Source organism: Centroberyx gerrardi, chromosome 13 (assembly GCF_048128805.1).
Source record: "Centroberyx gerrardi isolate f3 chromosome 13, fCenGer3.hap1.cur.20231027, whole genome shotgun sequence".
Taxonomy (NCBI): Eukaryota; Metazoa; Chordata; class Actinopteri; order Beryciformes; family Berycidae; genus Centroberyx; species Centroberyx gerrardi.
This window is the reverse complement of record NC_136009.1, coordinates 5626945-5641830: the sequence shown is the minus strand read 5'-3', so window position 1 is coordinate 5641830 and position 14886 is coordinate 5626945. Positions and strand designations below refer to the sequence as shown.

The window sequence follows — 14886 nt, the reverse complement described above, 5'->3', positions numbered from 1 at the left end:
CCATCAATATGTCATGGTCAAATTAATTGTGATACCTTAGTATCATTACTGTAAACAAATGAGACCATGGTGGAGACGATCGGTCGCCTCTATCTCACACCAGTGGTATTGTTAGTGTTAGCTAGTGTTGCTCAAAATTAAGACCAAATTTCCCATAAACCCTGTTGCTTCCTGCCTTGTTGCTCCATTTTCGTTTGTTCGCTTTATCTTTACTGATAAGCATGTTGGGAATGATTTTTCCATCGGTTTTCACTCCTTCCACCTTCTGCCGTTGCCAGAAACTCTGAAAGCTTTATCTCTGTTTGCTCTGGAAGAACAGCGCCCTCTTCCTGTTTTGTGCCATAAAGCAATCCAGCAGATTTCCCTCCAAATCCGACCTGGTGGCTCACAATGTAAAATACAGTATAGAGGCTGGTAGAAGCTGCCAATCGTCTTGGCGATGGTCTACCTGTTTATGGTAATTATACTAATGCCTTAAAATTAATGTAGCAATGATTTATTGATGTTAAAATGCTACAAGTAGCGCCATTAAGCTATCACACTTTAACTCTCATCTTGTATCAACTCTGATCTCTCTATTGAAATATATGTGGGTCTATTAAGCCAGTTTCAGACCGAGGAAAGACGGACAGACCAAAATAGACTAAAGCCACTAAAGCAAGAAGTGGGCTAGTGGGGAGTTTTTTTTTTCTTGTCCTCCTTTTCTCCCTCATCTCATCCCCTCCCACCACCACCACCCCCTCCCTCCCTCCCTCCCTCCTTTCACCCCCCCACCCATTTCTATCTTTACCGCTACTCATTCTCTTATGTCTGGTTCACTCTTTTTCTCTCCGTCTCTCGTTCATTCCCTCCATCCATCCTTCCCTTATCTGTACTTACTTCATTTGGATGAATATCTTCTTCTCCTCTATCTGTCCACTCTCTCTCTCTCTCTCTCTCTTACTTCCCCTGTGTTTCTTAAATTCCATTTTACCCCCCATTCAACCTCCTTCCCCCCCTCCTCTTCCCTCCTTCCATCCCGGTTTTGTTTTCTTCTCTCCCCTCTCCTCCCTCCCTCTCTCATCTCTCACCTCCATCTATTCCATGATCCCTCTCTCTCTCTCTCCCTCCCTCTGTCATCTTCATCCCCTGCGTCCGCCCTCCCCGGTTCCCTGCCTCCATCCCCTCTCCCTCTCTCTTTGCCCTTTCTTCCTCCCTCCATCCGCCATCTTTTTGCCCTTTCCGTCTCATCCATCCACGTCACATCTTCCCCTCTCCTGCCCAGACTCCCCGTGTCGCGGTGGCGATGGGTGCCGTAATCATCGCCGCATCGACGACTGGGAGGGAGGGAGGGAGGGAGGGAGGGAGGAGGGGAGGAGGGGGTGGGCGTTGCCACGGAGACATGGGAGGCGGTTACCGTGGAAACAGAGAGACTCTGGGAGTGAGGGATGGAGGGAGAGAGAAGATGGGGGGGAGAAGGGGTGGACTGGGTGTGACAGTCAGTGAGGTCGAGAGTAAAAATAGAAACGCTCTGACAAGATCCGCCTCCGCTCTTCTCCTCCTCTTTTTCTCCCCCCCTCTCTCTCTCTTCCCAACCCCATGGACAACCAGCTGTAGCTTCCTCTCATTCTCTCTCTCTCTCTCTCTCTCTCTCTCTCTCTCTCTCTCTCTCTCTCTGTTTCTCTCTCCCTCTTTCTTCTGCATCTGCGGCTGATGTTGAACAAGCTATGACCTTCATGAGGAGGGCTTGCAATGACCTCAGTGATTTTTGCCTGCGTAGAAAGTCATGGGAGGATGAGATTTAATTTAGTCGGCACCCGCTTTTCCAATCCTTCTTCTGAATCTATTTTCTGATCTGTTATTTTGTTCTTGTGCTTTGGAACTTTCTTGGTATCCCACAGAGTCTCTCTAGATTTGCCATGTGTCCATGTTCTAGCTGTTCGTTGCCACATTGCCAAAATCTTCAAGGAACTTAAAAGTTGCATTTGGGGAGCCAGATTTAACAACCTCAGATTTGTCATCATTAAACTGAACAAAGTTTTGAGACATTCAACATGTGATGTCTGCTAGACAATTTCAAGGGTATCAAGTAACATTTATTTCTTTATTTAAAGTGCATTTTACACAGAACTATCACAATACACTTTGCACAAATACATAAGCAAGATACAGAATACATATCAGAGCAAACAACAGCAACATGAAGACATGAAAAACAGTGTTGTAGAGAAGTGGGTGTGCATGTGTGTATGTTACTGTAGTATGTGAGTGTGTTTATTTGCTGAAATGGGAGGGGTGTTAAAGTGTCCTTTTGTCTGTGTTTTTCCACTTTGTGCACCGGCTCATTAAGCAGTGGTTTGTGTAGAAAAATTGGTCAGCGAATTAATGAGGATGAATAGTCCAATACTGACTGTCAGGATGGAACCAGCAAGGAATGCATAACAATAAACTTAATTTATATGGCACTCTTCTAATAAAACCAAGCCATAATGATAAAAAACATCCACCAATTAGAAGAAATAAATACAGTAAGACTATCACTGGTGAAACTACGTGATCTCCAATTTTGCCTTTTTTTGTGCCGAACACGTCTCCCATCCCCAGACCAAGCCAGTCCTTTGCAAATGCATTCCAAAATATAGTTGAATTTATGGAGATAAAAGTGTCAGTTGCAGGACCCTGAGGACAGTGTCAAACATTTAAACCGATTTTAACTAGCTTAGCGCTAGTTACATGCTTATCTACTGTAAGTGTCTTGGCAAATAATGTAATGAAATCAAATCACCAGTAATAGCTTGCTACTACAACTATGCTAATGTTACATCCTCAGCAAAGGATTAAGCCCACTTACAATGAAGTCCAACAATAATAAACAATAAATAATATTCCTAAAATCTAAATCAAAGTCTAATGTTGTAAAATGACATGACTTACCTTACCAGGGAACTTGAAATGAAATGAATCTTCTACTAGCTAGCTAAATGCTTCCACAAGACATTTGAATTGTAGAGAAATGTGAAATGGAAAAATCTGTTTTCCAATGTGACAGCAGTGAAAACTAGCCTCAGCCGGAGCATCAGCTGGTCTATAAAGGTTACTACCACAGGCATTTCAGCCATAGCAGCTCAACAAGGACCTAATGAAAATCCTACAGGCTCTTAGACACACCAGTACATGGAGATGCTGGACCTTCTGGCATTTTCCTTTTTTGAGCTGTGAGAAAAACAAACGCGAGAGAGAGTATGAGAAACACAAGATGCACATTCAATCCCAGTCCAGCAGGGCCACATGTGGGTCCTGGGGTCTTAACCGCTGAATCATCTGTGTTTTCCGAGTCAGATTAGCTCCAGAGCCTGTATTTACTGTCGCTGTCCCTGCCAGTACCTCAGCTGTCAAACCCATCAGTTTCTCTAGATTAACCTGAGGACCCGTTTTGAATTTCCCCACAAGTCACCCTTGAGTCGTGACCCAAACTTTAAAGGAATCCCCGCTTGGATTGCTTGCATAACGACCACCCTTTCCTAGTCTATTGAAGTACAAAATAAACAACTCTCTCTCTCTCTCTCTCTCTCTCCCCCCCCCCTTTCTTCCCTGTCTCTGTCTCTGTCTGTGTCTCCATCCCCCTCTGTGGTTACAGTAGACATATTGTTTATGGAGGATTATGTAATGATGTTCATTCATTTTCACTCAGGCTTGACAAGCTGCTCTTGTTATTTTAACACAGGCCTTGGGTGTGTGTGGGGGGTGGGTGTATGTGTGTGTGTGTGTGTGTGTGTGTGTGTGTGTGTGATGGGTGGGTGGGGGGGCGGTACATGGTGTACATTTGGGAGATAGAGTCAGCTGTCATGTACAGTAACAAACTTATCAGAAATAGGAATGTTGAAGGTTTTTTGCTGGGCATTTATTGTAGAAGCTGTTTCAAAGACTGGTTTGGGAGCCAACGCTGGCTCACTGACAGTTTAAAAATGGGTCCCAAATTATTCTGGAGATATTATGCCCTGTCTACACACTTCAACAATCCCTTCTATCTCTCTGCTCAGCTCTTATTCTCTTTCTTCTCCTAGGCCTTACATGATATGGTCACTTCAATATTGCAAGGGCACTAAGGTCCTGACCTTTGCGCTCCTTACTGGTAGTTGATTGTAATTTTAGTGATCTGGGAATTGAAGCTAATTCTAATGTGGCAGTTATTGCAAGTCACTCTGGATGAGAGCTAAATGAATCAGCTAAATGACTACAATGTAAACATAACATGATATAATATTGCCAAAGCCTTCCCAAGTACCTGCAATTTAGGTAGATGGAATAACATACTGTAATTTAGTAGCCAAAGAATAAATAGGCTGTTCGATAGCTGTCACAGCATAGGTCAACAGAACAGTTTGTGCGCATGTACATGTGTCTGAATATAACATCCCTCAAATCTGCATTTTGATTGCAATAGAGCCCATAAGCTCTCATTGTCCTTGTCAGTTGTTTCTTACTGAGAATAACGCCTTGCATCGCAAGCCTTGTCAGCAGGCAATGCCTCGACAAGCCATCCCAAGTTTTTCACCTGAAGATGAACAAATCCCCAGCGCTCATGCCTTACCTCTCTTCAGCAGCTTACATTAGTCAGCAGTGAGCATTTGAGGCCACAGGAATGTTCTCATCCTTTGCATAAAATCATAAGACACTTGCCTCGTTCTCTTATCCAATGCCTGTAGCTCCTTCGAATGAAAAAAACAACAACTTTTCACAGTGACTCCATTAACTGTGTGATTACTTTTAGCCTGAATATGGGCCATATATTTTGAAATAGCATACCAAACTATCAGTAAAGTGATTCTCAAAATGCCTCTTCGCTTTCAGCAGCCTAGTACAGTTTCACCTGGAAATCTTAAGGACAAAAAGAGTTGAGCCTTGACTCTTATTGATAGAAAAATGCAGCTTCTGGATAAAGGTTTAACTATTATGCATAAACCAAGTAACATAATCTAGAAATACTAATACTGGTTGAGTGCTTTCTTATCTTGTATGGAAACATTTTTCTAGGTTTCTGGAAAATGGAAATGCTTTATTAGACAGTTCAGTGAAAAACACCAGAAGTTGCCCTTTTAGAGAAATGTGTTCTTTCCATGCCACTGCAACGAAATATATCTTCATTCAACCAAATATATCAGTGTAATGAAGTGAATTAACAAAACTGAATTAACTAAACTAATTACAGCAAGTGGGTGAAATCAGAAATTTGTAAAGTGCACAAAATAATTAAAATGAGTCATCAATATGCATCTTGCATACTCAAATTAATCAAGACAAGGGCACAAGGTCTCTTGTGCGCACGCAATACCATCTCATGACCTCAATGGAGAGGAGACAAGACAGACAGTGGGATAAGGTTCAGGAGGGAAAGACAAGAGTGCTTCTCCAAATAACTTTTGCTGGGTGCTCTCAAAAACAAGGGCAGAAGAAGTTCTTCATTTTGTTGGCTTCTTAAATTTCTTTTTTGTTTTTTGGGAATAAGACCCATTCTGGACAGCATGCTGACATTTTTTTTGGCTTAAGGTTAATGCAGACTGTGTCTTAATACCATCCCTGACAAATTTTTCACATCTGGGAAAAATCTTTCGTTGTGAATGATGGTCGGCAGTCTTTGTTTGTTCAGTGTGACCAGGTCAAGGACAGCTGACAGTGGTGAGTGATCACAGTAGGAAATGACAGCATATTAGTGTGCCAGCTGTGTAAATTGTAAGCAAAACCAAACATGTCCAACTCAAAAAGAAAGTGCTACGAAAATCTGTTGGGATGCAATAAAAGAGGGGCTTTTTGGGCTTCTCAAGGCAAAACATTGCCGTCATTCCTGACACCATTTTTAAATTCCCTGGGTCTTTTCTGTTCGGTGTCAGGCAGAGGGTGTCAGGCAGAGGGCGTCAGAGCTCGGTCGGTGTGCCAACAGCGTGACGTAAGACGCAGCCTCGTCGCTCAGCCAATCCCACAATATGACCGTGGAACGCACTGAACTTGAATGGATAGAGCAGTCCTTCCACTGTTTGCTATTGTAATTTGGCTAGTTCAGCATAAAATGGCGACTTTGGCATTTTAAGGATTAGTTGCTATGGTGACAACGCAAGTCTGGGCATTAAGGTTGTAAAGTGTGTCACACTTGCTTGAGAACTGTGCATATGTGTCTGTCAGCAAACTGTCAAAACTCAACTGAAAGCTAACGTTAGCGACGAGGTTAACGTAGCATTATCACAGATTGTGCTTCTCTTGCTAGCTCTTCACTGTTTTGGTCCTTGCTGCAAAACCTCTCGTCTCAGCGACTTGCCGTAAGTCGGTTTATACAGAAGCTAGCCCAACGGTACACATAAAAATGGCCGCTGCTCTGACCATCCAGGAACATTGAATTGAATGGGAAAGACTGTTCTATCCATTCAAGTTCTGTGGTGGAACGGCTTCAATTCGCACAGTCTGGCAGGCTGATAATCAAGATTTTACTTCTCTCCAATCGCACAGACTGACAGAGTGAATGCAAAAGACGGTCGCAATCGCACAGTCTGCAAACAGTTTTAGCAAGGAGCCTTCAGCAGAGTTTGATAAAGAGTGGTGATCACCCACATCTGTACAATTAAGCGTGAACTAACATTTCAGCCACCAATACCAATGACACCAACACAAAGGCTCAAAGCTAAAACCATCATTAAGACCTTGAGGAGCCATTGTATTCAACTTGTCGACCCAAAACAAAGTTAAATAAGGTACAAACACAAAGTAAGAGAAAACAGAGTGATAAAGTAATTTAAGGAGGGGGTGTAAGTCCATTAAAAGTCTAGCTGTTCAATGTTGTCTCTCTCTCTCTCTCTCTCTCTCTCTCTCTCTCTCTCTCTCTCTTCTATCTCTCTCGCTGTCTCTCCAATCTCTATCTCTCTGTCTCTCACTCTGCATCAACATGTAAACTGTGGCTGTCATATGGCAACTGAGTAACTGTGACGACCATTGATTTGTGTGTGTGGTGCATGTACTTGTGTGAGTGTGTGTGCGCGTGTGTGTGTGAGTGTGTGTGTGTGTGCGTGTTTGTTGCTAGAGGCTAGAAGCTGAGATTTTGCTCCAGCGAATGAGGGAATATTCCGGACTGTCATGTGACTCTGTGATGTCAGAGAGAGAGAGAGGGAGGGAGGGAGAGAGAGAGCAAGGTGCAATTTAGCCCCACAGCTGATCCGTGCAGTGTTCAGAGAGAAGCCGAGACAGCCAGACACACACTCACTCTCACTCTCACACACACACACGCCTTTGCCTCGCTTGTAAACACACACACACATACACACTCAAACACACACACATGCACTTCACACGCATGAACGCAGTCGCACACACACACGCGCGCACACACAACTTCAAGGTATCATCTTAATAAAAGCAAGGATGAATTGCTTCCTTTACTTTTAAACCTCATAACACTTTGGATACTGAGGACGACACTTGCTAGAGACACAGAGAAAGACACAAACCAGAAGAGGACAGAGAGAGAGAGAAGAGGTAAAGGACACAGCGGGGGAAAAAAAAAAAAAACTGAAGAGAGAGAGATTGAAGAACAACTACAAGAAAAGAAGGAATTTAAAAAACGAAACAGAGAAAAGAGGAAAAAAGGACCAAACCAGGCTGAGAGACAGGAAAGAGGAAAGATAAGAGAGACCGAGCGAGGCGAAGAACAACACTTAGGACACTGACAAGAGAGAGAGAGCGAGGATGTCCTTCCTATCCGGCTCGTCCTGGCAGCAGCCGGGCATCATTAGTGGCAGCAGCGGGTACCGGCAACCTTCCGGTGGACATCATCTTCATCAGCAGCAGCAGCAGCAGCAGCAGCAGCAACTCAAACCTCCTAATACCCTCTCCGGCGCCAACATCCCCACGGTACCTGCCTCCCCTCCAGCCTCGCCCCCCGCCCCGGCCTCTGCCCGCCACCGCCAAGGCCAGATGGCACCGGGGGGGCAGGTCGGCACCGGCACCCAGGGGGGGTCCAAAATAACTTTGACGGACGAAGGGGCGAAATTAGGGCGCGGCTGCACCGAGGGAGCCTCGTCCGGGACAGCGGCCGAGATGACGGCCGCACCGGGTTTCGAGATGCCAGCGCCGAAGATAGAGGACGAGGGGTCGAGAGGGGGGAGGCTGGGGGCGGACGCATACAGGACGGGAGGGGTTGGAGGGTCAGGGGCGCCGTTAGGAAGTGCGGGACAAAGCCCCAGCAGCCCCCTCTCTTCCTACTCCTCCTCCTCCCCCTCCCCTGCTATCTCGCCCGGGAAACCCTTTCTGACTCCTGCGCTGGACCCTAAGCTTACCTCAAACCTCAGCTTTGGGCAAAATCATCAGTCAAACCCAAGCATTAATTTGGAACAAACCAATAACCCGAATTTGGCCCGTGGAAAGATGGACAGCGGAGATGGATTTTACATCCAGGGACCTCCAGGCTCTGCCCAAGGCCAGGGCTCCCTTCTCCCCCCAAAACAGGCCTCGGGGCTCGGGGAGAGCGGCACATGGAGCCCCTCCTTCTCTGGAAGTCCCAGATCAAGTCTAGGAAGTGGAGAGGATGAGAGGAAAGCTGTTGTTTCTTCTACATCTGAAGGCATACTTGCAAGTCAGAATGCAAATTCACCTGTAGGCCCAGTCGGAACTCAAAATATAAATCTATCTGTAGGAAATCAAAGTGTAAATACATCTATACGACTCCTCGGAACCCCTGAAATTCAGAATACTAATTCAGCTGTGGGCATACTCGGATCTCAAAATACAAATAACCTACTTGGAGCTCAGACTGTGAATGCAGCTGCAGGCCAGATTGCAGATCTAACAGGGACTAAACCTAGTTCAGCACAGATGCCTGCATTAGCCCTACATCCAGCCTCAGCTGACAGAGCTACATATGATGTTAGCTCGGTGGTCGGTGTAGGGGAGAGAGGGGTCCAAAGTTACACCCTAAGAGAGGACTTTGGCCGTGATGAAAAGGGGAGAGCAGGGTCATGTCTCCCACCCAGCAGAGGCAAGACGGAGAGTGGGGTCGCAAGTTACAGCCTGACTGAGGATTTAAGTCATGATGAAGAGGGGGGAATGGGGTCAAGTGTTACGCTGAACAGAGAGACCATAACAGGCCAACGCACTGAACTGCCACAGCGGACCGCGGTGAGACGCGCCATGTCCGACTGTTCACACCTGGCCGTTCCCATGGTAATGGCCGAAACGTACCCCACCGGTACGGGAGGCCCGCCGCTGATGACGCCCAACATACCCAATTTAACCCTGCTGGGAACGCCAGGCCCACCCAGGCCGTCCCACCCGCACGTGGCGGTCCGGCGCTCACTCACGGTCACGGACGGCACGGGAGCCGCCGCTGCCGCCATGGCGACCATGATGTCGTCCCCGCTGATGACATCACCTGTGCTGCCGTCCTCCCCGCCCCCTAAGAGGCATCATGGGAGCTGTGAGAACAACGTCTTGCTTCCTGTCCCACCCCCCGCTGTCACTTCCGTTAACAGCATCCATGGTAGCAAACTGAGCACCGCGGGTAGGTGTTTGTGTGTGTGCTTCCGTGTGTGTGTGTGTGTCTTTTAGGGGCGGAGGTGTGGGGGGGGCATAGGGGGCTTACCAATACTTGGTTTGGAGCGTTGATCAGAGTGGACGATGTGGACTGATTTATGAGGTGTATCTTTGCATTTACTTGTTGTCACACTCTCCCAACTGCGGCCATTTTGGCACTCCAGGTTAGCGTCCAGGTTAATTTGATTGGGGATGCAATGCACAAGTGAAAGCAAACCCATGCTGGTTTTGGACTGCTGGTCAGTGTCACGAAGTGGATTGATGCCAGGGCTGCACTGGTGCTTGTAGACATACAGTTGGAGACATTATTCTTATTCATTTATTCATTGTCACTTTTCAACTGGCTGCATATTTTGACAGGAGAGACAGTAAATAAGCTCTCTGATTCATAAGGAACTTAATGAAAGAGGAACCATCCATACATTTATTCATCCATGTTTGCCCTCTCCCCAATGATATCTATGTATATATATCTATCTGATTGTCTATCTATTTATCTATCCATCCATTTGTGTCCTCTGTTTTTTAGGCTGCAGTCGACAGGGAAGAGCTGGGACATTGATTAGAGATTGACTCTGACTGTACTCATTCAAATATAGAGCAGCTATTTCAAGCACTGTGTGTGTGTGTGTGTGTGTGTGTGTGTGTGTGTGTGTGTGTGTGTGTAGGTGAAGTGTCCAATGACGTGAATCTTATATATTTTAAAGGCACACACCCACACACATACTGATTGTAGACACTAAACAGTGAGTCTGGAACTTGTGTTGGTTTTACATTTACCATAGAAAAGCACATTACAGCTACACTGCTACATACACACACACAGAGACACATACACACACACACACACACACAGTGCAATACAGTACAACTCACTGACATAATACATTCTTTATTACCCACAGTATCAAGCCACTGGCAATGTGTAATGTTCAAATTGTAGATCACTAGCTTCCATACACACACTAAACACATATACACATTTGAGGTAATAATAATAATAATAATAATAATAATAGATTAGATTAGATGAATCGGTTGTTGCAGCAGCAAATAGTAATAGGATACAGCAAAGAAAACAATAGGATATAAATAAGAACAGAGTAAATGGGGGGTATTGAACATAATGCAACACAATTACAATGCATATGGAGAGATACATATGAATGAATATTACGGAAGAAAATATGTATATGAATTACAGCATTATGCAGGGTGTGCAACATAACAGCAGGAGAGCATACTGAGACAAAGAATTGAAAAATATATACGATGTGAAAAATATATGGAAATATGCAAATATGTGCAGCATGAGAATACGATAATAATCATCATCATCATTATATAAAGAGTGGTTGGCATGGGTTAAAGTCTCTCTCTCTTTCTCTGTTTCACACACACACACACACACACACACACACACATATTGTATGAAAGTCATTTGAATGTTCCTGAATTCAGCATGCAGTCTGTTTTGGTGTGTATTGTTTGTCTAAGCAAGGTCATCTGGATGATTTGTTCTGTCTCTGTCTATCTATTGATCAGTCTGCCTGTCTGTAGTGTTAGCTTACTGTAAGCTATCATGCTAGGAAGCAGGAGCCACAGGGTTCAATACTTAATACTGTGTGTATACTGTGTATATGTGCATATGTGTGTGTGTGTGTGTGTGTGTGTGGGGGGGGGGGGGGGGGGGGGGGGGGGGGGGTTGATGCCTGCAGTAAAATATCCCAGCGCCAGCTCCATGTCTCTGTATGTTAGTCATGCTCTAGTTTATATGGCAGTCAACTCACTCTCTCTCCCTCTCTCTAACTCTCTCTCTCATACACACATACACACACACACACCACTGGTTGCCAGTAGCTGTGTATTGTAGCGTGGTATTTGGTGGATCCTCTGTGTTCTCAGCCAGCAGTGCCATATTGGATGACTCATATTGCTGGTGTTACAGGGTGGAGCGATACAGCTATGACTACTAGCATGACAAATGAACTGACTGACTGGTTTGGGTTAGTGCTGCAGTAACATTATAATAATAATAATAATAATAATTAATAATAATAATAATAATAATAATAATGATACAAAACTGACAGAATAATATAATATTATTATTATTGTTATTGTTGTTGTTGTTGTTGTTGTTGTTGTTGTCCCTCCCTCTTTGACTGAGCAGTATAGCTTATTTCTATTAAAGGTGAAAGGAATGATGATCCCAATAGTGATAATAAATACTGCACACTGCTACGTTTTTTGATGACATCAAAATGTACCCATAATGCTGTGCGAGTCTGACTTGGAAAGACGGCAAGAACCCAAAGTGAGCGGTAAGATCTTTCATGCCACAGTAAACTGTTGCCTGGCTCAGTAGACTGAGCCAGGCATCTTAACCAGGTTTCACATAATCAGAGCATGAGCCTAACCAAGTTATTCTAACCCAGTTATGATGTTTACATGTGTCGACCCAAAACCAGGTTACATGAGTAACCGGGTTAAGAACTGAATTCTCCATCCTCATTTGGGCTCCAGGTTGAAACAGTTAGAGAAACAGCAATTTAGACTAACATAATGTATTGTGTTTGAAGGTGACTTAAATTCCAGAGTGACCCTGTGCATGCTCCTTTGCTCGCTTAATTATGAGAGAAAGCGGCACAAATAGGCATGGTTTCAGACAGGAGATTATCGCTGAGCGGTCATCACACAGCGTTCCTCAGCAGAGAGGGACATGAGGGGACATTAGTGCAGAGTATAGCCGAGCCCGTCCACTGTCACTGTTATGTAAGAGACGTCTTGGTGGCAACAATGTGCCCCTCTGTCTCTCTTTGTGCCCCCCTCCAGCCCATCACAACCCCAACCCACCCCCCTCTGACCCCTTCGCTCTCTCTGTCCCGAACCCCATCGTCTCTCCAAGCCCCTTCTGTCTCTATCTGTCCTTTCCTCTTCTGGTGTTTCTCTGTCATGCTCTATCCTTCCTCTCTGCCTTTGCCCTTGCTTCTTTATCCTCTCTCTCTCTCTCTCTCTCTCTCTCTCTCCCTCTCTCTCTGCTCATCCCATGAATCAGCTGTTGGCAACATTTGTGCTGCGACCCAGTCTGACCTGGCGCTCCCTCTGAGGAGGATGTCCCCGGATGGCTTAGGGCTGATTTTAGGAATATGTTCAGGAAATACAACCCGCTGAAGTCAGGTTCACTGAAAACCACGGCCACGTACATTTCAAATTATGATTTGAAAACCAACTCAAATTCAAGTTCTGATTTGACAAAATCTTTTATTGTAATGAAATATATATAATATAATATCATTTATTATAATTTATAATACAATCGTTTATAACATCTATTCAAAGAAACTAATTACAAAAACCCTGATGATTCTTTTGGCAGATCCAAATATCTTATCTTATCTAAAAAATTGACAAAACTTAGATATTTGGATCCATCAAGAGAATCCCACATTTTTTTTCTCTTTCCTAGTTGTTTGGAAGAAATTGTTTTGTATTCATAAATGGGGAAAAAATAAAATTTCACTTTTCCAACTCAATTACAAGGCTGAAGAAACACAAACCCCTCTCATTAGTAGAACCGGTACACATGTGCTCTACTCAGACCACATTGCTGTCTGATCGGATATTCAAAATGGATGCAAAATCCTGCCTCTCCATTGGCTCAACATTGCCTCATGGCAGCGTCAAATGTCTTCCAAACAATCAAAATTTGTAGATGGTGTGTTAAAGGTAGAGTTGTACTTGTGAGGAGCAAGCTACATGTATAATTGAGTTGTGTTTGTGTGCAATAACAAATCTGTTTTACACATTCGCAAAAGTTGATATACAAACACAAATTTCAAGACATTTGTGAGAATAAGGTTACAGATTTGGGTTTATTTTTGCAAATCTTTTTTTACACATTCACAAATGCTGATGTACAAGTTGCAAAGTAGAAATGCAAGGCATGAAATATTTGTGTACAAACTATGTCATTTGAGCCAATACCCCAGGGCCACATGTAAACTTTTAGTTTGAGTAAAGAAAAGGTAGAGCATCAAAATTGCAGATGCAAGATTTGAAAACAATGGCAGCAGTATGTCGCACCCAGCACTTTTACAGTTGCGCCTTTGTTGAGGAGAGGAGCGTGCTTTACTCTGCTGCTTTCGGTAAAAGAGGCTATGATGCTAACAATGACATTGTTTCTCTCCCAGTGAAATTTGACAACAAGGACAAGCAGGAGAAGACGGACATCATGTCCAACAAGACCGAGAAGATCGACACCTTGGACAAGAAGGAGAAAGAGGAGCAGCAGAAGAAGGACAACGGCCAGGACAAGACCCAGAAGTCCGAGAAGATCCTCAAGGACGAGGAGAAGACGGAGAAGAGCAACGCGGAGAAAAACAACAAGGCCATCGAGAAGGAGGAGAAGGCGGACAAGCCGGAGAAGGCAGATAAAGACGAGAAGAAGGAAGAGGAGAAGAAGACGAGCGAGAAGAAAGAGGAGAAGGGAGGGAAAGGGACGGCCAAGTCTCCGACGGCCAACGGCAGCAAGAACCTGGCCAGTCCTGAGGGCAAGAGCAAGGTGGGTCACACACACACACATGCACACACACACACACACACTCACACTCACACAGAGAATAAACAAAGCTGATTACGGAGGTAATGTGGACAGACAAGGACATCATTCACCTCGGACAGCATGCTGCTTCTGCTGCTGCTTCTGCCATTCTCTTCTGTGTGTGTGTGTCTGCGTCTGTCTCTATGTCTGGTGTGTTTCTGTCTCTGTATGTGTGTGTGTGCTGTATTGTTTGCCCATCGTTGAGTCTATCTGTGTTTGTGTTGTGTGTGTTTGCTGGTTCATGTTACTGTGTTTGTACATGAATGCTTATAGCATTGGAGAGAATGCCTCTTTCCCATGTCGTATGCTGCTTTTTGGGTTCTATTTTCGGGACGGCGCATGGCGGGACGAAGTGGCATTTTCGGGCCAATTTACACACAGGGGCACATAGAGGGTGTGTCAGTCACAATCAAGCAGCGCCGTGCAATTTTGCTGTCAAGGATTACTGCGATCTGTGGTTACATCACCTGCTCAGATCAGGTCAAAGGCGCACGGTGCAAGGCGCAGTCAAGTTCTGTCCTATGTTCGTGGTTTGCGTGAATTGATGCACGCATTAACAGATCCTATGTGGCAGTGGTGTGAATGACTGTCATCTAACATAGAACTGTAAGTATGCGCCATAACGCACAGAGTGGGGACTGTGGAGGCAGTCTCATCCTCTATAGATGTCAGGAACTGGCTGCTGGACGCCCCCCTCCTATAGCCAGACTGTTCCTGCGGTTCGCTGCCAACTT

General features: G+C 44.8%; 1 protein-coding gene across 1 annotated transcript in view; it reads left to right on the top strand.

Moving 5' to 3' along the window:
* Positions 1–14886, top strand: part of LOC139917817 (uncharacterized) — a 74643-nt gene that overhangs the window by 41319 nt on the left and 18438 nt on the right. Inside the window, exon 9 of the mRNA XM_071907016.2 lies at positions 13743–14113. Coding sequence (XP_071763117.2) covers positions 13743–14113 — 371 coding nt within the window. The remainder of the gene's footprint in view (positions 1–13742; positions 14114–14886) is intronic.